The sequence below is a fragment of the Vanellus vanellus genome (assembly GCF_965231255.1).
Source record: "Vanellus vanellus genome assembly, chromosome: Z".
Taxonomy (NCBI): Eukaryota; Metazoa; Chordata; class Aves; order Charadriiformes; family Charadriidae; genus Vanellus; species Vanellus vanellus.
In genome coordinates, this window is record NC_138908.1 from 13,756,069 (window position 1) to 13,778,577 (window position 22,509).

At 40.5% G+C, this 22,509-nt stretch overlaps 1 protein-coding gene across 1 annotated transcript in view; it reads right to left on the minus strand.

The window, feature by feature from the left end:
• Window positions 1–2,290: 2,290 nt before the first annotated feature.
• Window positions 2,291–22,509, minus strand: part of LINGO2 (leucine rich repeat and Ig domain containing 2) — a gene marked incomplete at its 3' end in the record, with an annotated part of 163,225 nt that continues 143,006 nt past the window's right edge. The window contains exon 2 of the mRNA XM_082497576.1: window positions 2,291–4,147. Within this exon, the coding sequence (XP_082353702.1) occupies window positions 2,291–4,147 (1,857 nt within the window). The remainder of the gene's footprint in view (window positions 4,148–22,509) is intronic.

Consider the following 22,509-nt stretch of genomic DNA (forward strand, 5'->3'; position numbering starts at 1 on the left):
CTTTAACTGCCCACATTAAGGTACAGTAGAGTTTTGGACTTCAGTGCGGTGGTTATTTTATCAGCAAAAATAACTTCCCTGGTGATAGAATTTAGTCAGGGGTTATTCCATTTCATTAATGTTTTACAAACTGTCAGAGAACAAAGAGGATTAGTCTCAAGCATCTTCATAAATCTCCAACTATCTAGTTCAGAGCATAAAAAAAAGGCAGCAAGAAAACCCAACTCTAAACTTAAAACCACTAAAGTAAAAAAAAAATTCTAACAACCCTTGCATCCTCCTCAGTTTGGTGACCTAAAATGGAGTAACGATGCAACCAAAGAATAACCACTAAGAAAAGAGATTTTCAAAACTGCCTAGCCTTGGGTCCTATAGCTATGTTAGGGGTACATCTGGGGAGCACAGCTGGATTTTACAACTTTTTGGCACATTTCCCTTGATAGGAGTGGGAGATTTTTATCCTGCTTAGAAAATCTCTGCCAAAGAACGTGGATACTAATTTTAGAAGCACCTGCATCCCATTATAGGTCAGCCTGACTTTGGTTTCAAAGTGCTGAAATCTAATTTTAAGATTGGACACAGAATTTTCTGTCTTATAATATTTTCATACTCATTTTTGTTAAGCATATACATAGTCATTATTATCCTTACTTCAGATTATGCCAATCATTTATAAATTGTATTTGTTATCAAAAATTTAGCAACAAACCTATGGCTCATAATTGCTGGAAAATTGAGAGGTGCCTGAACAACTCTGTATCTTCCCATTGCTGAGAATTTCAAAACAAGAAAAGTGGTATCATCAATAAAGAGTAAAGAATAAAGTTTCAGTTCTGAGCCTTTTGAGGATTTGTTTAGAGATATAAACCAAAAAAAAGTTATTTTTACTGAACTAACATTCCACTTCTGTCTTCACTCCATTAAAAAAGCTTCCTAAAACCTGGAAAACTTGCCCCTCTTGCTCTAAGATACTGCCCCTGAAAGAAACATAACCACATAGTTATTAAAATGGCATCAAGAATAGCTAAGTAATCTGTTCTTGGAAATTAGCTTCGCGTTTATGTGTTATCTACAAATATACAAGATGAGAATGACAGTGGCTAGAGGTTCATTATATCTGGCAGTATGTTAGCCTTTTTGAGGCTATCATGTTTTAAACGTTATTTTAGTACTATAATCCCCATACTATGCATGGGCAACCATAGTTTACTTGGCATTGGAGAAGAGTTCGTTCCTAGTAGCAGAGTTTTGTATGTTTTAATTCACTGATATAGATAGTAAGATGACCATATTTCCCAAGGAGTATGCAGAATGTACTACGTTCTTTCTTTTTGCCCAGCACACGTTAACATTTTAACAGCAGATTTGAAATTAAAATCAGGGCTAACAAAAACAGCTCGCTCTCTTCAAGGTAGAACTCAACTCCTCTATGCCAGCAATGTCTAGTGGGTTGCCTTCCCTGGGTGAGATCCAGGGCTGTGTTACAGTAAACTGGTCCAGTGTGATATCACAGATATAAAAAATATTCCATTCTGTATCAAAACTAGGCACATGCCTTATATTTATATGAAGAGAAGATCAACAGAGCTGAGCACTTTTGCTCTCAACTATTCATCTCTGGCCTTCTACATGAGGAGAAAAATATCTGATGTAATCTCTAATTGGTAACTACAAGAGTCTAATTTGGGTTAGATGGTGGTTAAAAGGAGGGTGACATCACACTTGGGTCAGTATTGGTGGATATCTGAAAGCACAACCTCTCATTTGTATTGCTTTAAAATGTACACAGTATAGATGTAGATTAAAAAAAAATAAACTACCAATTTTTTGTGGTGTTGAACCAACTAGAAGGGATGATGCAAGGTTTTACCAAATGAGATCTATAGATACAAATTTCACTGTAGAGTATGTTTTAGACAAATGTGTCTTTTTCTTTAAGTATGTAAATCCTACACTGTAGGCTTTTTTTTTCTTTTTCTTTTTGAAGTGGTAGAAAATGTTGAACAATTGTCCATGAGCATGAGCCAGCGGTTCATTGCTGATATCCCCAGAATGCCAATATTTGCAATGCAAACAGTTAGTACAATTTACCAGTTCTATGAAAGGCCCTGACATATCTGCCTCAAGTTCTGGAGGCTCTGCTGTATAACCACAAATAGTTTTTCCATTTTCATGTAACCTTTTGATACAGTGACAGCTGTATTAAGCTGCTTCTGCCTAGCAATTCCACATGCCAGGCTGGTTTAATTGGTTTTAATGCCACAGAAAAAGCACTGCTAGCAGAATACCATCAAATCATTTTCATATTGAACCTTCGTGGTCCAGCAACCTCCCCTTCAACCACAGCACCATTGTTTTTGCGAGGGACATACTCAAGGTCAATGCTGGTTTTGTGTTTGCCTTTCCCTCGGCTCCACACAAAAAGAAGGAGGAAACAAAATAAAACCACTCCAAGGAATGTGAAGCAGCCCATAGCTGTGGACACCAATATTGTCTTAAGGTCCAGAGAGAAGGTGTTCGCATTAGTTCCATTGGAACTTGTGTCGTTGGAGTCTGTCATATACATAGGGGTCCTGTTGGCGTAAAGGAAACGGTCTGAAGTAAACCCCTTTACCGTAAGGGAGGCCGAATAAGTATCGTTCCCAGCTGCGTTACTTGCAATACAAACATAGATCCCAGTGTCCTGGTCTTGAGCAAATCGGATCTCTAGGGTGCCATCTCCCAGCACCGTGGCTCTTCCATTCGATTTAGTGGTGATCAGCCTCCGACGTGGGGTGACCCAGGATATGGTAGGCTGCGGATCCCCGTCCGCGTTGCACATCAACTGCACTGTCTGCCCTTCCTCCACTACCAGGTATTGCAACTTCTTGTCTTGTATCTTGGGCTTCTTACAGGTGAAGTAAAAGGAAAGAGCTGTGCTGTGAAAGTCTTTGAATGACCTCTCTTTGACACTGTCTGGGCCAGCACACATGGGTGGCTGGCCTCCAAACTGCAAAGTGGGTTGCCTCTGTAAAATCCAAAGGAGACGGCAGTCACAGGCCAGAGGATTGTTGTTAATGCAGAGGACCTCGAGGCTTTTGGGGGAATGGAATACATTCTCTTCTAGGGTTTCTAGCAGGTTTTGGGACACATTAAGCACACGTAAGAATCGGAGCCCTTGGAAAGCGTGTGGTTCAATGGTACGTAGCTGGGCCCCCACCATGTGGAGTTCCTGCAGGCGCACTAAATCTGAAAGCATGCCTGCTTCAATGGTGCTGATAGGGTTGTAAGAGAGGTTTAGATGTGTCAGGTAAACCAGATGTTTAAAAGCAGAGTAAGGTACTGCAGACAGGTTGGTGTTGGTGATGGAGAGAGAAGTAAGGTTGAGACCATACAGACTGTTGGCAGGCAGCATGTCCAGGAGGGGCCAAGCATCTATTTCTAGGTCTTTCAGGCGAAACAGTCTTTTAAAGGCGTACGCAGGCAAAGCGTTAATGTTGAGCTGTTTCAGATGGAGACTGATGAGGTTGTGGAGGTGAGAAAGAGCTTCTGTTGGTACAGCTGTGAGGTTGCATCTCTCCAGGGTAAGCTGCTCCAGGCTAAGCAGTCCGCTGAAGGCCCTGTGTGATATATAAACCAAATCATTGTCCCCAACCTCCAGGGACTTTAGGTTATGCAGATCTTGGAACATGTAGTCCAGCAAAATGACAATCTTGTTTTCACTTATATCAAGCTTTGTTAAGTTTGACAACCCAGTGAACACCCCAAGGGGGACCAGCTTCAGACGGTTTCCTTTCAGCCTCAGGGAGCGCAAGTTGAAGAGATTGTTAAAGGCTCCAGGCTCCACATTGGCGACTATATTGTCACTGAGATCGATCTCCTCCAGCAAAGGGTATGACGTGAATTCCTCAGGGTTGACGCTCTTCAGTCGGTTCTTGCTCAGGTCCAAGATTTTGGTCTCAATGGGGATGCCCTCTGGGATAGACATCAGACGCCTTCGGTGACAGCTAACAGACTTGTTCTGTGCCGAGCATTCACAGCGGGCCGGGCAGCCTATGGTGGGGCCCATGAAGACCAGCAGCACAGCCAGACCCAGGAATGGCTGCCAGCATGATACAGCTGTGTGACGCATGACTCCACTGGTCTGGTCTAACCCTCCGTCACGGGCCTGTGGGGATGAGGATAGGAAAGGGAGAAGTTAAGTCTGCAGCAAAAGGAGATCTCTGCCAATTTTACAGTACCATTTCAAAGCAGGCACATGTGTTTTCATTTGAAACAAAACAATAAAACCTATTGTGAATGGCAAGAGCAACAAAAAACCAGATTTTCCTTCATTATCATTGGGCTTGTCAAAGGATTTGTTTATCCAGCATTTCCCCCCAGACTTCAGAGGAGACAAACCAACTTTTCCTCCTGCAAAGAGTAAAGGAGGTTAGGTTTTATTCTTTTCTCAATCTCAGCGGGTCTCCTCAAGACAGTGCTATAACTAACGCAGAAATAAACACCATACACCCTCCAAATAGGGCTAATCATGTTTGTGACAAATTTACAACATTGGGCCTCTGTGAGGTAACATCAAAATAGGCTTTTGCCTTTCCTAGTCACGTCAGTGTTTTAAGGCAAACCTTAATGATGTATTATCCTCAAGAAAAAGAGCTCCTTGACATTGAAAAGATTCCTTTTAACATTTATTACATACATTACAGCTATAAATAGACGCAGCTTGTTCGCCCATACACATACATAATGGCTCAGATGAGGAAGGAAGAACTGGTGTATCTACGATTAGAATTTGTATTAAGGACAAATTCATTCTTTGCTTTTATTGCACAGAGAGATTCTATGTGATTTTTAGAACCAAAGACCTGAGAAGGGTTTACAGAACACATCTTTGTACTTCCAAGACATGTAAACTAGCTCTGAGGGAGACAAAAACAAGATAAGATGAGCTGGCTGTGCTTAAGAAGCACAATATCCAAAGAAGCACAACAGATTCCGTGGAAATCACAGTTAGTAAGAGATTTATTCATTCCTGCCTTCAGGTTAAAACTGGGGATACTAGAAGACAAGATAACCTCCATTAAATTAACTACCCTTCTCCAAAGGCTGTACTTCACAGGTTTAGTCACCAAAGGCAAGAGACTTTTTCAAAGGTAGCTACTAAATGAAGACACTCAATAACCCATTTCAAAAGAAGAAAAAAGAAAAAGAATAATGTAGGTGCTCATCAAAGGAAGGTGTGTATGAGACACTTGCAGAGTAAGGCACACTGCAAACAAGGACTATGTAAGTACCCTTAACCCTTGTGGTACAGCCAACTTCATGACACCAAGTGGTAGTACTGGGGGTCGGGCTTCATAACATTAATAAACCTGGCAAGGTGCCTCAAGCCTTCTGATCCCTTTTCTGGTTTGGTTAATTTGGGCTTCAGTTTAGTTGTACTTGTAAAATTATTTACATAACTCCTGCCTGTAACTTCCTCTCAGGTCTGGATAGATGACTATTGCCCAGCTGGTCCTACCCTTAATGGCAAAATTACCCAATGGGTAGGCATTCAGTGCATGACCTGCATCTTTGGGCTTTGAGAATCATCTGTCTAGTGCTTAAGAAGTTTTCAACTTAAATTTGAGTTGTTTTGTTCGTCTGTGTGCAGTCATGTATATTTTATCATAAAAGCAATCCTCCCATACACAGAAAGGATCCATAGATTTAAAAAAATATGGTATAACTAAATTTAAGATCCCATCAGACAATTATTTTAGCAAAAAAAAGCTGTTTGAAGCACATAAAAATGTTGTTGAGTAACCCCCAGACTGATGAAGAAGAAACTCCCACGAGTAACTCTGCTGCAACAACACTGTACTCCCCTGGCAAGCAACTTGGAATGTGATAACTCACCAAAACATCCTGCCTGAGAGAGGAGGGTTGCCCTCTCAGACTGTGGATGATCAGAAGAGTGGAGATTCAACACGCAAGAAAAAGACCAGATACTGGGATCCGCTGATCTTATTCTATCATTAACAATCTTCAACAGCAACTGGGTGGTTTGGATTGTAAGCATTAGCATTATTGTAACTGGACTAAGTAATAAACAGCCATTATGCTTTGACCGTTTAAAACTTAATTGGGTGAACAATAGGTGCGTCTAAACTGTGTTCTTTGACCATAAATGAATGGTCTACATATTACTCCTGTCATAAGTCTGTGGAAGAATCTCACTCTTGACTGATGTGGTTTCTTCTTTCCACTCTGACACTTCTACACAGAGACTAATAATATGAGGCAAATTACATGCTGGTTTTGCAATGTAGTCTGGGGACCTGGATGAAGACTATCCTTTATTATGCTACCTATAAAAGCACATTTCAACTTTGTCCTATAAGGACAACCTGCTAAGATTCATTTAGTTTCCCTCTTAAGTTGTAGTCTTGCAAGTAAGTATTGCTAGTTATGTCCAGCTGTGACAAAGGTTTTCAGAGATAAACTTCACTTCATTAGGCACTAAGTTAAAACTGGAAATGTATAGAGGTCTGTGAGTTAGGTTTTTGCAATGAATTCAGATCAAAGGGGCTTTTGGGTGCTCTGATCGTTACTTTCAGAGCTCAGTCTGTGAGGCTAGCGCTTTCATACTGATCCTTCTAGCACACAGGGAATTAATTTCCTACCGTATTCACCTAATGTATGAAGCACAAAGTAAACAGGTTCAGTGGAAGAGAAGCACCCCTGGAGTGTTCATTTTAGATAGCAAAAATATGAAATGCTTTTTGCAGCTATCCCAGCCACCTGGTAACTAAAACTTCTGAGGAGTATAAAGTAGAAGATGGACAGTATAAAAGATGATAAAAGGATTTTTTGACTGTGCCCGGAATAAAGAAAAGTAGTGTTAATAAAGCACTTCAAACAGTAACAGTTGCCTTCTGCAAGAGCATGTTCACACAGATGAAGGTGGATATACATTTATCTGTAAAAGTGCGTGCATGTGTGTGTTTCCGGTTATGGGCAAGCAAGATTCAGAACTGAGATTTAAGCTGGAGTAAATTACACATCAATAAAGAAAAATAATAAATTATGTTAAATCACAAGTCAGAAAAACAAAGATTACTTGTGTCAATAAGTATAGGTTAGAAAAAATAAATTAAATTAATTATTTCAATTTACATTGACCCAGATGATACTACCATGGTTCCTGCTAATCACATCAGTGACTACTCCCTCAGCTTTGAACTGCTCTGTGCAAAATACTTTATCTTCATTATGCAAAAAATGTAACCTTACCTCATTGTACAATTAATGATCAAAAGGTAAAAACGTCTAACAAAGGAAATATGGGAAATTTAAAGATTTCTGACTCTTTTCAGGACAAGGTGAATGTTGGGAGAAACCTACAGTGAACTTTGAGCAGCTATTGTTTATGGTCCAGTTTGAATTTAATGCATGTGAAGCATTATTTTCGGGACATGTCTGGTAACATCACTATCGGGACCTCCCTTTGGCCTTTAGTGTGAGAACATTTTGAAAAGATACATTTTCATCCCTAATGCATGTTTTCTGTTAGGTTAATCACTATTGCTTATTATTATATAATGTTATTGTTTAAAAATCTGACTGAAATTATACTGCTAAAAGATAACTTCCTGCAGTGAAAAATGATTTCCCACATTTCTTTATACTTGTGGGATGTTAATTAATTGGCAACCTTACTGGCACTGTGCTGAACTGTCAGTGTCACTCTCAACATGACATCTTTCATTCCTGCTTACACAACAAGCACATACATATTTTATACTTTGCCAGTATAGGAATTGCCACTAAACATCTGCAGGATGTCCTCATTATCATTCTTTGCATCCCTCTGTACAACTTTTTGTCATTGTGATACACAGAGGAAAGTAAAGTGCATGTATACAAGTATATATATATACATACATGTAAACTAAAGGTATCATCTTTTTGCTCTGTGATTGTACTATGGCTTGCACTGCAGAGTACTTCTCTAAAATTATAGTTTGTTAGCACAAAAATTCTAATAAAATAAATAATTAAGAACCAGCAGTTTTTATAAGCTTGAATGTGAATGAGAACATGTAAAATTGTTTTCCCAACATTTCTGGGGTATTTATCACAGTTTGATACACTCTGGGAAATGAAATGTATCAAGAAATTCCTTCTTCAAAAATAAAAATTAACAGACTACCTCCTTTTTGTCTTTCTCTGACTCTGTTTCTTAAGTCCAAAATCAAGAGTCAAGTTATTGTTGGCTGATACTCTTTTTCAACACAGGACCTCCATCAAAGTTCAGCTTTGCAATTAAGGAAGCTCATTAAAGTTATTAGTTAATAGTTCTGTGTGATCTCGCCCCAAACAGCTATCTCTACTGCTTTGAAATGCAAATCATTTTGCACAAAGTTGTGCAGCTTTGAATCTACCCATAAATGCTTTAGAAGAATGTGCATGTATCTGTACCCCATAGCCTTTAAATTGAAGGAATATAATGAAAAATAAATAAAAAGCAACCAGATGTTCCCTCAGAATGCTCTGCAATTCTGAATATCGTAGATAGAACTGAAAAGGAGGAAAAGAAGAAGAAGAAGGTTATTGGGAGTGGTCAACATGGATTCACCAGGGGGAAATCATGCTTGACCAATCTGATAGCCTTCTGTGACAGCATGACTGGCTGGGAGGATGAGGGGAGGGCAGTGGATATTGTCTACCTTGATTTCAGCAAGGATTTTGACACTGTCTCCCATAACATCCTCATAGGTAAGCTTAGGAAGTGTGGGTTAAATGAGTGGACAGTGAAGTGGATTAAGAACTGGCTGAATGGCAGAGCTCAGAGGGTTGTGACTGGGGGATTGGACTAGATGATCTTTTGAGGTCCCTTCCAATCCCTAGCATACTGTGATACTGTGATCAGTGGTGCAGAGTTCAGTTGGCAGTCTGTAACAAGTGGTGTTCCCCAGGGGTCAGTATTGGGTCCAGTCTTGTTCAACATATTCATCAACAACCTGGATGAGGGGATACAGTGTACCCTCAGCAAGTTTGCTGATGATACAAAACTGGGAGGAGTGGCTCACATGCTGGAAGGCTGTGCTGCCATTCAGAGAGACCTGAACAGGCTGGAATGTTGGGTGGAGAGGAACCTAATGAAGTTCAACAAGGGCAAGTGTAGCGTCCTGCACCTGGGGAGGAATAAGCCCATGCATCAGTACAGGTTAGTGGTTGACCTGCTGGAAAGGAGTTCTACAGAGAGGGACCTGGGAGTCCTGGTGGACAACAAGTTGACCATGAGCCAGCAATGTGTCTTGTGGCCAAGAAAGCCAATGGTGTCCTGGGGTGCATTAAAAAGAGTGTGGCCAGCAGATCACCTCTACTCTGTCCTGGTGAAGCCGCATCTGGAGTACTGTGTCCAGTTCTGGACTCCCCAGCTCAAGAAAGACAAAGTGCTGTCCAGTGGAGAGCTACAAAGATGATCAAGGGAATGGAGCACTGCTGTTTGAGGAAAGGCTGAGAAACCTGGGTCTGTTTAGCCTGGAGAAGACTGAGAGGGAATCTTATAAATGCTTATAAATATCTGAAAGGCTGGTGGCAAGAGGATGGGGCAAACTCGTTTCAGTGGTGCCCAACGACAGGACAAGGGGCAATGGGCACAAGGAAATTCCATCTCAACATGAGGAATTACTTTGAGGGTGACAGAGCACTCAACAGGCTGCACAAAGTCTCCTTCTCCAGAGATGTTCAAAACCCACCTGGGTGTGTTCCTGTCCAACCTGTTCTAGGTGAACCTGCTTTGGCAGGGGATTGGACTAGATGATCTCCAGAGGTCCCTTCCCACCCCTACTATTTTGTGATTCTGTGATTGTAGCAAGCCATGCAAATGTGCTATATATTGTATCACTTCTCTTTGTCCCTCTAATTTTGAAGCCTTTAGAACTAAAAGCTACAGTGCATTTGACCAAGCTCCTTTCCTTGTCCAATCTGACGCTCCAGTACTGGGTGGAAGCAGGCTTTAGCCAGAAAAGTTGAGAGTCAAAAGATTTGTTTCTCTCATGAGCTGCATGTTTGATGCTCAGACTCGGCAGACTCAATCTCACCTTTCCCTCCCTTCTCTCAACCTTTCAAACAATTAAAAAAATCCTGTGGATCATATCAGAGATTATAATTTTGCATGATGTTGAGGTCACTTAATACTTTCTCTTCTAAGATTCCCCTTACAAAGCCATAACTGTATTAAATAAACATTCTAGGATGAACTGTGGTATGAAAGGTACCTGACTAGTACTGCTTATTCACCTAACCATTACCAACTAATCTTCAGAATCAGGTGAAGTCCCTGTTTTAAAGGGGTTTTAAACTGTATCTGTCCTTCATGTTGTTCAAGGCATAAGGCAGCAAGAGATTTTCTTTAGGAGCCTGTGCTCATGGAAAGTAATTTTTCTTCCCGTGTAAGATTTTTTCTTTCTCCTCTTACTTGCTGTATTTTAGCATTCCTATATTTTGGAGCAGGGAACAGATACTGAGGAGTATGAAGGGTCCTGTCTGCCATTCCTGTCAGGATCTGTCACAGTTCAGCAAGCAATAAGCCATAATAATAATAATAAAGCCATAATAATAAACCTTTGCTCAAACTTTTGCAACAAAACACCTTTACTCATGTGCTCAGTAGACAGTTACTGAATATAAGCAGCTAAAGCTACTGCAGATTTTACCTGTGTGGTGAAAACTTTTGCCCAGTTCAGTGAGTTTTGTGAAGGTTTTTACTTGTAGCCTTATCTCTCAACCATCTATTGCGATTATTTTGGAAGACCATCTGATCTGGCTTTCCTACACTCTCCTGTGATGCTGTACCAAACCAGGTAAGGGCGGGGGGGTGGCAAGCCCTTGCTGCTGGACTGCACCAAGTTGAAAATGATGGGAAGTTTTGCCCAGGGGATGAGTGGGAACAGGCTGGGAAGACGAGAGGGACAAACTGAGATGGTTTTAGGGACAGCCAAAAAGAGACATGAAAATATTAGACATTTGGGAATTTTCCTACAGTGAGATGCAATGCCACAAGGAGGATGAATGAAATCCTGACTGTGGCATTTTCTAACTAGATTGTGCGATCTTGACATTCCTGCCATATGATCTTTTGATGTAGCAAAAGCTTTGCCTCACCAGGTCTTGTGCCAGCAAATTATCTAAGCTTAGTGTATTGATCCCAAGCTCTATCACAGGCCAAGTTAACCCTGCCTATACACTCTCCAAAGGAGGATTTTTCTTTAAATCAGGGCATCTCAGAAATGATTCAAGTGAACTATGGTGTACTAACTTCCCTGTCTCTTTAATCAAGCCTTTTTTGCTTATGCTGAGATTTTTTTTTCCCCTCCCTTCACTGATCTTGTAAACATCTCAGTTTTTAAATAAACTTCAAAACATTAAGTAACTTTCTATCTGCATTCCAACAATTAATAGATTGGAAGAAACCTCAACAGCAGCAGCAACCCCAACCACAACCAGTCTGCCAATTCATTGAATCAGAAACAAAGTTCTGATTCAACTATTCTGCAGTCCTGGAATCATTCTCTATTACTAAGCCATCAGGAAAAGCTTCATGGGCTAACACCAACTCAGAAAACACAGTCAAGTTGTATTTGTTTTCAGAAGAAACAGTACTTGTTTTCAACAGTACCCTGGTTATACCTCTAGGACTGAGACCCCGACCGGCATCCCATTATAACAGACATGATACAGAAATGGAAAAGAAGCAAAAATAGCAACCAGAGGAAATTTTGAATGGCTTATCAACTAGTATCATTGTAAGACTGGTTAAAATCTTTGTACTAGGTGCTATAAAGCTAGACAATAGTATAGTTTTTACTACTCATGTTTAAATTACTGTTTGAATCAAAGTCAAAGAAGCAAGTGTGCAAAACAACAGAAGGTAAGAAAATCACAATGATAAATTCACATGATTATACAAAATACCTGTACAAGGCTTAGAAATCAAGATTGCCTGAAATTAAGCAAAGAAGTGAAGCCACCAGTACACTTTCTGTTTCTAACCCAGCATTTTTAAGATTGATTTACCAATTTCTTGCAGTTGTCACAGAGAAAACAAATCTCAGGAAGAAATTTAAAGGAAAAAATAATAAACCGTAAGGATTATCTCTCAGGAGACATTTCATGCATAATTAACAGGAAAGAAAGTGGAGATATTTGCAAGAATAGTAGACAAAATGACATTCCCACTGACATTGTTGGCAAGTGGAAGGGGAAGAGGTTTACGAAAAGCTTATATGAACAATTATGTGAAGGGCTGTAAAAGAGGCTTGGAGGTAAAGTAAAATTCAGAATTTTTTGCATGGGCTAATGATATAAGCCAACCATTCAGGGAAGGCAACATTACCACCGTACCCACATAATTCACTACCTCATAAAAATTGCAAATATTTGCACAGAAACACTTCTTGATGAAGAATTCTTACTTGAATAAATTAGTGAACTACTGTGAATAAAACATCTTTTCTGCTTTTTCTTCTGAATGCAGTAGCAAATTTTTGAAAGGTGAAATTCTTCAAAATATTTTCTGCCAAGTTGTTCAAACATCTCTAGTAACATCTCTTTTGCTTGCCAAACCGCTTTCCATCATTTACAGGAAATCATGGCTAACTGGGGAGGTCCCAATGGACTGGAGGGTGGCAAATGTAACACGCATCTATAAGAAAGGCAAAAAGGAGGATCCAGGTAGCTACAGACCTGTCAGTCAAACCTCAATACCAGGGAAGGTCTTGGAGCAGGTCATCTTGAGTGCCATCAAAACCCACATAATAGACAACCAGGGGATCAGGCCTAGTCAGCATGGGTTTATGGAAGGCAGGTCCTGCCAGACGAACCTGATCTCCTTCTATGACAAGATAACCAGAATATTGGACGAGGGAAAGGCTGTTGATATTGTATACCTGGACTTTCAAAAAGCATTCGATACTGTCCCCCATACAATTCTCATGGAAAAACTGGCTTTCCATGGCCTGGATGAGCATACGATCCGCTGGATCAAGCACTGGCTGACTGGAAAGTCCCAAAGAGTGGTGCTCAATGGATTTAAATCCAGCTGGCGGCCGGTCACAAGTGGTGTGCCTCAGGGCTCAGTGTTGGGACCATTTCTGTTTAACGTCTTTATTGATGATCTCGATAAGGACATAGGGTGTATCATCAGCAAGTTCGCAGATGACACCAAGTTAAGCAGGAGTGTTGATTCCCAGGAGGATAGGGAAGCTCTACAGAGAGACTTAGATTGGATCATTGGGCCAACATCAATGGTATGAGTTTCAACAAGGGCAAGTGCCAGGTCCTGCACTTGGGCCACAATAACCCCATGCAGCACTACAGGCTTGGGGAAGCGTGGCTGGAAAGCTGCCTGGCAGAAAGAGACCTGTGGGTTCTAATTGACAAGCGGCTGAATATGAGCCGGCAGTGTGCCCAGGTGGCCAAAAAAGCCAACGGCATCCTGGCTTGTATTAGAAATAGCGTGGCCAGCAGAAGTAGGGAGGTGATTGTGGCCCTGCACTCAGCACTGGTGAGGCCGCACCTCGAGTATTGTGTCCAGTTTTGGGCACCTCAATACAAGAGAGATATCGAAGTGCTGGAGCGAGTGCAGAGGAGGGCAACGAAGCTGGTGAAACAAATCATATGAAGAGCGGTTGAAGGAGCTGGGACTGTTTAGTTTGAGGAGGAGGAGGAGGCTGAGAGGAGACCTCATCACTCTCTACAACTATTTGTAAGGACACTGTAGAGAGGTTGGTGCTGGTCTCTTCTCACAGGTAATTAATGACAGAACAAGAGGGAACGGCTTCAAGCTCCAACAGGGTAGATTTAGACTGACCATTAGGAAAGAATTTTTCACAGAAAGAGTGGTCGGGCATTGGAATATACTGCCCAGGGAGGTGGTTGAGTCACTATCCCTCGATGCGTTTAAGAGACGTTTAGATGTGGTGTTGGGGGATATGGTGTAGGGGAGAACTTTGTAGAGTAGGGTAGATGGTTGGACTCGATGATCCCAAGGGTCTCTTCCAACCTAGACAATTCTATGATTCTAAATATTATCCCTATTTTACTGGTGAAAAGTGATGTCACTAAGAGGTAAATATTCAGTGGCAAAGACAAGAATAGCATAATTACCATGACTATAGATGGGTTGATACATCTAAATGGGATAGAGTGATAGTGAAGAAAGATACAGACCAATGTCTCTGAAAACAGTACAGCTTCTTGGAAGTTTGTTCTACATTTTGTTGAGGCTGCTTATTATTGGGAGAGGACCCAACCGTTGTAGGTAAACTCCCTACCTGGACATGGTGATAAGGATCTCTGCATGGTAGTCTGCTGAGTGATGTGTAACTTCAAAAATGATGCATATTATATTAGAAGAGTTCACATTTTCATTAACTCACTTTAACCCCAACTGATACTAAGCAAAAATCCATCAAGCTCTGTTTCACTGATGATTCTTGCGAGATTTTAATGTTCCAGATACTGAGAATGACTTATCACAGGGGAATAAAGGCAAAGTTGTTGTAGTACACAAAAGTAAACCATATGACAACAAGAAAAGACCTGAAGTTGTTGCTTTTGGGGAATGCAGCAATTGTAAGAGTAAAAATTTCTTGCTAGTTAGGATTCATTATTTCAAAGAGGACCTTGTTGTGTTTCACAGTGTTTCTGTGATTCTGTGTTTCACAGTGTACCTAGGCAGGTGAATCTTAGAAAGCTCTGCTGCCATGCACAGGACACTGAACAAGAGTATGTGAAAGTGCTAAATACTATACTTCCTTTTCATATCTGCACTAATTAATGCAGTGTGAATAAATTAACTCAAAACTAAACCAGTAGGAAGGCTAACTGCATTGATTGCAAAAGGGAAGCTTTTGTCAACAGCAGTTCTACATTAAAGGATTATCTTTCTTCATCTTGAAAGAAACAGTCTTCTAAAACTGCCTGGGCACGGCAGTGAAGATGACACCTGTGTTGCCTGAACAGTATCTCCTGTATTATGAAACAGTGATGGAATTCCCTTTGAAGTTTTAATTCTTACATCCAACTGCTGCTCAGCTTCAGTGAGTGAAAATCTCGGTGACAGAATGTTACTGGAAAAAAGAAGAGAAAACTGCTTTAAATGTGGGCCAGTAGCAGACTTTTGAGGGCTGGTACATTCAAGCATAACTGAATTGCACTTCAATAATCCATTTAGAAAGCCACAAGCAATCTACATTGGATATAGGACATCATAAGAAAGGTTCTTGATATAACCTGTTGTAAAGTGATGTTTCCTTCGAATACCTGCGTGTTATAGAGATCTCCATGGCTGTCAGAAAAGTCAACTGTTCTGGTAATGTGCTGAGTTCGTACTTTTGTTAACAGAGACGCTCAATGGTAACTTTAACAATATATTTTGCAAGCTTCTGTCCCTTAACATAATTTCATTTTTGTTCAGTTTAACACCAAAACATCTTCCGTTTAGTCTTATCCACACACACAATAGGAAAGCTAGGATGCAGTGACCTTGTCGGCTGTTAGGAGAGACAGACAGATTAATGTGCCATCTGTATAATGAAGGCAGGTGAGAACTTTTTCCCTAGCAGCTCTATGTAAATACTAAACAGGACAAAAGGGAGACCAAAACTGCGTGGTACTCCACAGGATATGGGTCTGGTAGAGTTAATTTTTAATGTCGACCACAATCCTGTGATTTCAGTCCCCAAGGAGGGTTTCAAACAATTTCAGTCTACTGACTTTGGCCTTTGTAATTTTTTTATGTTTCAGCACAGACCCTGGTGACAAATCATGGTATTTAGAGGTTAAAGCTTGTGCATACAGAATATGCACAGGAAAGATAAGAGATCGATCAATTAGTACTACAAATGCTGTCATTGCTTCATAACATAATTCAAAGCCTGTTTAGCCAAACAGCCCTGAATACTTAAGACCCTGTATTTTTAAGAAACTTTTTCAGCTAAGTATGTCTGAAAAATCAAATGCATTGTACAAGGATAATGTTAATCCATGATTGCTGGAGGTAGATACAGGTTAAAGTTTATAGCTCCAACTATTTGAAAATAGCTAAAAAGTGAATTAAATGGGAAATCTAAAGAAAATGAAACCAACATATTTTCTTTTGTGCTAAGACAAGAATCTCAAAAGTATCTGGGTACAGCACATGCGGTGGTGGGGAGACAAGATACCCCTAGTGAAGCTGTAACACATGCCTCGTTACAGTAGAATTTATTTGGCTAATAGAAAGGAAAAATGAAACCCAACAACTGGGTGTTTTTTTCCACCTCGATAAGCATGTTTACAGCTGTTCTACTTGTATCTTGCACTGAAACCCTACCAGTCAAAACAAGGAGCATATTCGCTGTGGACTGTCTTCATACCATCATATGCAAGGCCTTCAGAGCATGACATGGAAGCAAGCTGCTGAGCTATCTGATGCTGCTCTTTGTAGACTGCAGGAGTAGTCAGAGTCTGGAGACACAGTACAGGAGCTACAGCATTAAATTCAGTACATTAAAAATAAGGACAAGAGAATGAACACATTTCTTAGTCCTTGTCAGAAGGTCCTCTGTTGATACAACACTGTCAAATTCAGAGTGGCTATCCTAGCAGAAAATTGTGGCCAGCACTTGGGGGTGGCACAAAGGAAAGAATGGATATATTCCAGCTCATTGGTCAACACTAATAGGTTATGTAGGAAGAAACTGCGTGATAGACCCAACTGTAGCCACTTAATGGCTCAGAAAAGGAAGATGCCCTAGGGACAGCTGTACAAAGCTATTGCACTTTGAGCTGAGTTGATCATAATGTATACACTTGAGAGAAAAAGAAAATAGTCAACTGCCTTGGGGATTTCCTGTTTGCTAAAGGCATTCGTAAAATATATTTAGATTCGAAATTAGCCTGCAGAAGGGTCAAGGTAGGACATTCAGAAATAAGACCTGACTTGTTGGCAGGTGATCAAGACACAACCATTAATCTCTGCTTTACTCATACCCATGCTTCGTGAATGTTACTCCAGACGTCTACTGGTGTCAGCATGAGCTGAACTAAGACACCATACTGAGGGAAAGAGACAGAATGTGGAAGACACAAAATAGTTGAAATTTTGTAGTCAGACGTTTTCAGCTGGGTCAGAGTCATAATCAAACCTTTGATTTGAGCCTAGCTCATAGCAGAGCTCCTGGTGTCTAAGCAGTGCTATAGGTACATCCCAGGTGAAGCAATCAGAAAGATGGTAACTCTTGTATGTTTTGCAGCTAAATATTCTTTCTAAACTTGAAACCCATTCTTCTGAGCCTTTAGTGTTACCCATTTGCTTGAAATCTGTACCCACATTTGCTAGGGTATCATTAGCAACTTTCCAAGAGCTTTCCAAACCCTGACATTGGAGACTGTTACCTCGTAAGTTTTGCGACTTGGTATAAATACATTTCTTTGGAAGTAAGAGCAATTTCCTGAAAATCTTCACTTTATTTTATTAATGCCAGACCTAATGAAGGCACTTTTTGTGCAAGGTAGAGCCTCTGCTGCTTGAATTAGTATATATTTGGTAACTATTTCCTTTAATTATTAGCAAAACCCAAATAATACTTTCACAATATCCCAAGCACACTTATTTTCCTGGTTAACCACAAAAAAAGGGCATTAGAAAGCATAGCATTCCATATTGGGTTTACTCATCTGCCCTACCATGTTAGCTGTAGTTACAAGGGTAGTTGTGTATAGTTTTAAAGGTAGGCCAGAAACACTTTTCTTTTCTTTCTTTCTTTTCCATGGGAAGACTGAGTCCATGTACTCCTGCTGCTTCCTAGAGAAATTGACGTATCACACTTGCAGTGGGTGGTGCTCTGTCCTGGAGTTGTTCCTGATCTACATGTGATTTCCAGAGACTGGTGCCTGGCAGGAGACACTTGGGTGCTGACAGCAATGAGCTGGTGCAAAGCTACAAGCACTGTAAGTGCTGCATTGCCCAATCTCTTTTGCACCCATTACGAGCTGATTGTTGTGGTTTGACCCCAGCCAGCAGCTAGAACCACGCAGCCACTCTCTCACCCATTCTACCTCTTCTCCCATCTGTAGAAGAGAGGGGAGAAGAGGGAAAAAAAAAGAAGGAAAAGAGAGAAAAAACCCCTCGTGGGTGGTGATAAAGACAGTTTAATAGAAACAATAACAGAAAAGGAAAAATAACAATAATAATAACAATAATAATAATGACACAGGTCACTCTCACTGCCCAGTGAATGGGCACCATCTGGAGCAGTGATCATGGATTCCTGTGCCCCCCTTTTCTCCCCCTGGCTAACCCCCATTTATATACTGAACATGATGCCTACAGTACGGACTATTTCATTGGCCATTTCATCATTGTGTCTATGTTTCTATGGGAAGCTGAAAAAAGTCCTTGAACAGGTAAACATCACTTAACAACAACTAAAACCAATAGGTATTACTGACATTCCTTTCACAGCAATCAACTGAAAGAAAATTAACTCTTTCCCAGCTGACACCAGGGCACTCATCCACTGACTTACTGCCTCCCAGGATACCCACAATAATTCTTCATAGCACTACTAGACTGTCCCTCTACAAATTCAGTAGTAAACCTAGGCTGCACTCACATCACATTTGCAGTAGGTTTCTTCCTGATTTAGATCTACAGACTTCAGCTCAGAGATGGACATTTAGATTACAGTGTAGTTTCTGTTTCACTCTATAGTTGTACAGTACAACTCTACAAAAATCAGAAGTGTTTTTCTCTGGAAAAATATTTTAACTTTTGTTGAAAAAACCCTTTTTCCAATTAATGATTTTTTTTCCCAATTAATGATTTTTTTTCCCCTAAAGACATTTTCTACAACAGTTGTGTTTCATCAAAACATAATATTCTATCAAGAAACAGTTTCAATGGCTAATTTTCAACGCATACTAGCATGCACAAAAATGCACATACACTTAGAAGTCTTTAAAGGAGAGCACTGTTTATACTATTTGTAATAATACTCTCCGAGAATAATGTACTTGTCCTTGTCCTTAATAAAATCAACGCTAAAATATCTTTCTGTTGCCAGAGTACTTTCAGATGTCCTAATTAAAAAAATAAAATAAAAAATGAATGCTTGAGTCTGCATGGATACATCTATCCATAATGATGTCTCAGTTTTATTCCTAATTAAAAGCTCATTAATATCAAAGACAATTGTAAGAAACCCAGATGAGACCATATCATTTGGGATCTTAAGACCGAAGGCACCCATGCTATCAACTGAAATTCACTTATTCAAAAGCTATTGCAAGCGCTGTTTGAAAGAACAGTTGTTTTATCCTACAGCAAGTATTAATCACACCTCTTGATGAAGGCTTTATGTAAAACCTCAGTCTTTCAGTTAGTTTCTAGTTCTGAAATGTCACTTAGGCCAAACAGGACCTGGAAAAATTGTACAAAAGAGGAGAACTGAAGGAGGGTAATTAGTTCACTCTCAAAAGCATTACATATTTTTATTGCTGGACATGGTAGCAGGGAGGGGGATGCAAACAAGGAAGATGCATGAACAGGAAGGATACCATTGGATCTGTGTACAGGAAATCTTCCTGCATCTCTGCCAGAGGAAGATATCTTGCACATCTTTGTCATTTCTGAGCATATACTACAGTAAATGCAAAATCTCTGTAATGAGTGTGGAAAAATAAAAGAAGCATTCATTTTACTTGTATCCTGAGGGGAAGATTATGCCCTCCGAATCTGGAGGTGAAAGGATATCCTCAAAGCAAAGGATGCCGGCAGTTTCCCTCTGTTCTGAAATATGTGACCTGACTTTCTACAAATTCCTTGCCAGTAAGTTATAATTCATTTGATTTGGAAAATTCACAGCAGTCTTAAGCTTTATTACTCTTCCCAATGACAAGCATTGCTAGAATGATCTAGAATTCAAGAATGATCATAAGAACAGTGTTTATTTGTATGTGTATTTATAAGTATGACATCAGTTATTTGGCAATTGAAATTTTCTTTTCAGGCAGTTACCCAACTAGGGCTAATTACTATGATCATGCTTTCAGTCACAGAATCATAGAATATCTCAAGTTGGAAGGGACTAGTAAGGATCATTGAGTCCAAATCCCTGGTCCTCACAGGGCTACCTAAAACTAAACCATACGACTAAGAGCATTATCCAGATGGTCCTTGAACTGTGACAGGCTTGGTGCCATGACCCCTTCGCAGGGGAGCTTGTTCCAGTGACCGACCACCCTCCCAGTGAAGTACTTTATCCTAATGTCCAATCTGACCTTCCCCTGATGCAGCTTCATTACATTGCCTCATGTCCTATAACTGGCCAACAGAGAGAGGAGATCAGCACCTCCCCATCCACTGCTCTCTGAGAGGAAGTTGTAGACTGTGATGGGGTCATCCCTCAGCCTTCTCTTCTTCAAGCTGAACAAACCGAGTGATCTCAGCCTCTCCTCCTAAGTCTTGCCCTTGAGGCCTTTCGCCATCTTTCGCCATCTCCTCTGGACACACTGCAATAGTTTATGTCCTTCTTATACTGAGGGGCCCAAAACTGCACACAGGACTCGAGCTGAGGCCTCATCAGTGCAGTGCTGAGTGGGACAATCACCTCCATCGCCCAGCTAGCTCTGCTGTGCCTGGCGCTCCCCGGAACACAGTTGGCCCTTTTGGCTGCTGGGGAACGCTGCTGACTCATATTAAACTTGTCATCAACCCAGCCTCCCAGATCTCTTTCCACAGGGCTGCTCTCCAGCCTCTTATTCCCCAGTTTGTATGTATAACCAGGACTACCCATCCCATGTGGAGAATCCAACACTTGCTTTTGTTAAATTTCATACAGTTGGTACGAGTTGCCCACCTCTCTAGTCTATCCAGATCTCTCCATAAGGCCTCCTTACCCTCGAGGGAGTCCACAGCTCCTCCTAGTTTAGTATCATCAGCAAACTTAACGTACATTCGATTCCTTCATCCAGATCATTTATAAAGCATTAAAGAGCACTAGCCGTAAAATTAAGCCCTGTGGACACCCACTGGTTACTGGCCACCAGACTGATGTAACCCCATTGACCCCATTTACTATAACCCTTTGAGCCCAACCCATCAGCCAATTGCTCACCCAGGGTATAATGGACTTGTCTAGCTGCGTGCTGGACATTTTCTCCAGAAGGACACCGTGTGAGTCAGTGTCAAAAGCTTTGCTAAAATCCAAACCTCCCACATCTACTGGCTTCTTTATTAAAGCACGCTAAGACCTAGCTCAGTAAATATAACAGGGAGACTAAAAATAAAAATAAAAAAACTTCTTTTTCCCCCTAGAATTCTATTTAATTTTGTTCATTCTGAGAAATAATTAACTGGGAAATGAGCTACAGGCCAGAGTCGCCCATGTAGTAAACAACTGTCTGTTTCAACTGGGAGGTCTAGATAGCAAAAATACATTTAGGTATCTAAAGGTGTCATCAGGTAGCTTTAGATATTTTGAGAGCCTCGTCTTAGCTGATCAAAATTAATCTCAATAAGGTTGCAAAAGGTAGTCAAATAAGATTTTATCCTCAAAACATACACACTACTCAGACAGACTGAATTCCATTGATCGGTAGCGTAGAGAAACTTTGCTGCACATTGCCATAAATCTCACTGGAATTACCACTAGTTAACTTTCCATATGGCATGAAATTGCCAGATGTGCAATGGCTCAGGAGCTGGTAAGTGGTATGACTAACAGAGAAAGACAATAAAGCCTCTAAAAACAACAGTTTCACTCATAGAGATCTACTGAAAAATGGTTATGTGTGCCAGTATATTTTTGCATATGCCATATTAGTATTCATGACCTCTAACTGTTCACACGTACAATGTAAGGAAAAGCCATAAGCCCCAGAAGAATATTTTGACTGTGCCCAGACTGAGAGTCCTCAAAAAATTCTCTAGGTCCATGACTTGTTATTGGTGTTCAGAGCCCCACACAACAAGATCGTTCAAGATAATGTACTCAGTCTGTTTCTCACAGTTTCATCACAGCAAAATTCAGCTTTCATGTTTAAGAATGCAGAAGAATGACACTCAGAAAGGAACGACTGGTTGGTGCACGTTCCTCCAGTACATCCATTTTTTTTTTGTTGGGAGGCCAGATTTTAATTCAACATCTTTTACACAACTCACAGACCAACAAATCCTCTGTAAAGCAATAATCCTTGTTCTTGTATATGACAGAAATACAAAACTAGCTCCCTTTCTTCCACATGATAATTTTTTCAAAGCTTTCTATGCTTTTCCTTTTGACTTTCCGATTCCGCATCCAACTGTATCAAAAACATTGCAATAATGTGGCTCGTCATTTTCACTTCCTTCTTAAATTAAAGCAGGGGAGGAAAAAAAATTAGCAATGACCAGTCCTCTGCTTGTTACTGAAGAAGTTGGTGTGGGAATAAGGAGAGTTGGAAATAAACACCTGTTGGACTCTCAAGACAGGGTCTCACTCTCTCTCTGACTAC